At 44.4% G+C, this 1925-nt stretch overlaps 1 protein-coding gene across 6 annotated transcripts in view; it reads left to right on the top strand.

The window, feature by feature from the left end:
• Positions 1–1925, top strand: part of LOC106532490 (atrial natriuretic peptide receptor 1) — a 33548-nt gene that overhangs the window by 12408 nt on the left and 19215 nt on the right. For all 6 annotated transcript variants that reach the window (XR_001312079.1, XM_014028549.1, XM_014028552.1 and 3 more), the window contains 2 exons: positions 886–1073; positions 1181–1294. Coding sequence is in view for 5 of the 6 variants with exons in the window: in XM_014028549.1 (XP_013884003.1) it covers positions 886–1073; positions 1181–1294 (302 nt within the window). In the remaining variant the exon portion in view is untranslated. The remainder of the gene's footprint in view (positions 1–885; positions 1074–1180; positions 1295–1925) is intronic.

Here is a 1925-nt window from a genome sequence, read left to right as displayed (position 1 = left end):
GACCGGAGATGGTCTGAGGGTCAAAGGTCAGATGGTCAAAGGTCAGATGGTTACATTTCAGAGGGTCAAAGGTCAGAGGGTCAAAGGTCAGAGGGTCAAAGTTCAGATGGTTAAAGTTCAGATGGTCAAAGGTCAGATGGTTACATTTCAGAGGGTCAAAGGTCAGAGGGTCAAAGTTCAGATGGTTACATTTCAGAGGGTCAAAGGTCAGAGGGTCAAAGGTCAGATGGTTACATTTCAGAGGGTCAAAGGTCAGAGGGTCAAAGGTCAGAGGGTCAAAGGTCAGATGGTTACATTTCAGAGGGTCAAAAGGTCAGAGGGTCAAAGTTCAGATGGTTAAAGTTCAGATGGTTACATTTCAGAGGGTCAAAGGTCAGAGGGTTACATTTCAGAGGGTCAAAGGTCAGAGGGTCAAAGGTCAGAGGGTCAAAGGTCAGATGGTTACATTTCAGAGGGTCAAAGGTCAGAGGGTCAAAGGTCAGATGGTTACATTTCAGCGGGTCAAAGGTCAGAGGGTCAAAGGTCAGAGGGTCAAAGGTCAGAGGGTCAAAGGTCAGGTTTAATCTCTGATGGTTCTGCTGTAAAGTCTGAGCTGTGGCTCCAAGCAGGACTGTGTTTAACTAAACACAAAGAAGCAGCAGATTGTCTTGATTCTCTTCCAGTCTCCATCCTGAGCAGCACAGTGGAGACAGTGGAGAGGAAAAACTCCCTTTAGCAGAAAGAAACCTCCTGCAGAACCATGCTACTGTTAGAAACTCTAGGAACCACAAGTAAACCTGCAGAGCGAAGTGCTCTGTTAGGAAAGTATGGACCAATAAGGTCTAGCAGCTGTTTGAGTGTTCCTTCCAGGTCGGTGTTCACCCTGACTCTCTTCTTTTTCTTCAGTTATGTTCGTCTGTTGCTCTCCGGACGTCTTCAGGAAGTTAATGATTCACTTCTGGGAGGCCGACCTTCCTCACCATCAGTTCGTCTTCTTTTACATCGACCTGTTTGCTGAGAGCCTGAACTCCAGACAGCAGCAGCCATGGTTCCGTGGAGACAAGGATGATGCAGTGGCCAAGAAGGCCTTCCAGGTACAGAGAGTTTCCAAACCCCACCACAGGTCTGCTAAAACATACAGAGGTTCTGTTCAGTTCTGGCCCAGCAGGTTGGTTTCAACCCATTTCATTTCTGTTTCTAGTGTGTGAAGATCCTGACATACCACGAACCTCAGAACGCTGAGTACCAAAGGTTTGTCTCAGACCTGAAGACCGATGCTTTAAAGATGCTTAACCACAGTTTGGACCACTCTCTGGTGAGGGTTTTGTTTTATCTAATACCATCACATCTGTAAAAAGTTTTCACTAGTACTAACTGGTTGGATTCATCAGGTTTCATGGATAAATATAACTGAGTATCATCAGCATAACAATGGAAATTTATCCCATGCTGATTATTAACTTTACCTAATGGAAGCATACTGTATATAAAGTAAAGAGGATTGGTCCAAGCACTGAAACCTGAGGAACTCCATGACTGACTCTGGTGTAAGAAGAAGATTCATTATTAAAGGGCCAATATTATGTTTCTCAGGCATATATTTAAATACTATACCACAATAAAGTATCTATGTCACCTTTAGTTGTTATTAAAATGCTGTTTTTATGTTTAAATAGAAAATAAACTTATCTTCTCATCACTTCCTCTTTTAAACGCCTTGAAATTGGCCTCTGTCTCTTTAAGAACCACCTTCTTCTGTCCCATCTCGTCCCGTTTGGTGCAGGCGGGGGCGGGGGGGTTCGCTCGTGCGCTATGATGCAGTTCACTTGGCATCTGAAAATACAAGTCCATTGTCTGACAGGACAAGAATGGACACAAGTCCACTGTCTTACAGGACAAGAATGGACACAAGTCCACTGTCTGACAGGACAAGAATGGACACAAGT

Source organism: Austrofundulus limnaeus, unplaced genomic scaffold (assembly GCF_001266775.1).
Source record: "Austrofundulus limnaeus strain Quisiro unplaced genomic scaffold, Austrofundulus_limnaeus-1.0 Scaffold778, whole genome shotgun sequence".
NCBI classification, from domain to species: Eukaryota; Metazoa; Chordata; class Actinopteri; order Cyprinodontiformes; family Rivulidae; genus Austrofundulus; species Austrofundulus limnaeus.
This window is presented reverse-complemented; position numbering and strand designations above follow the sequence as displayed.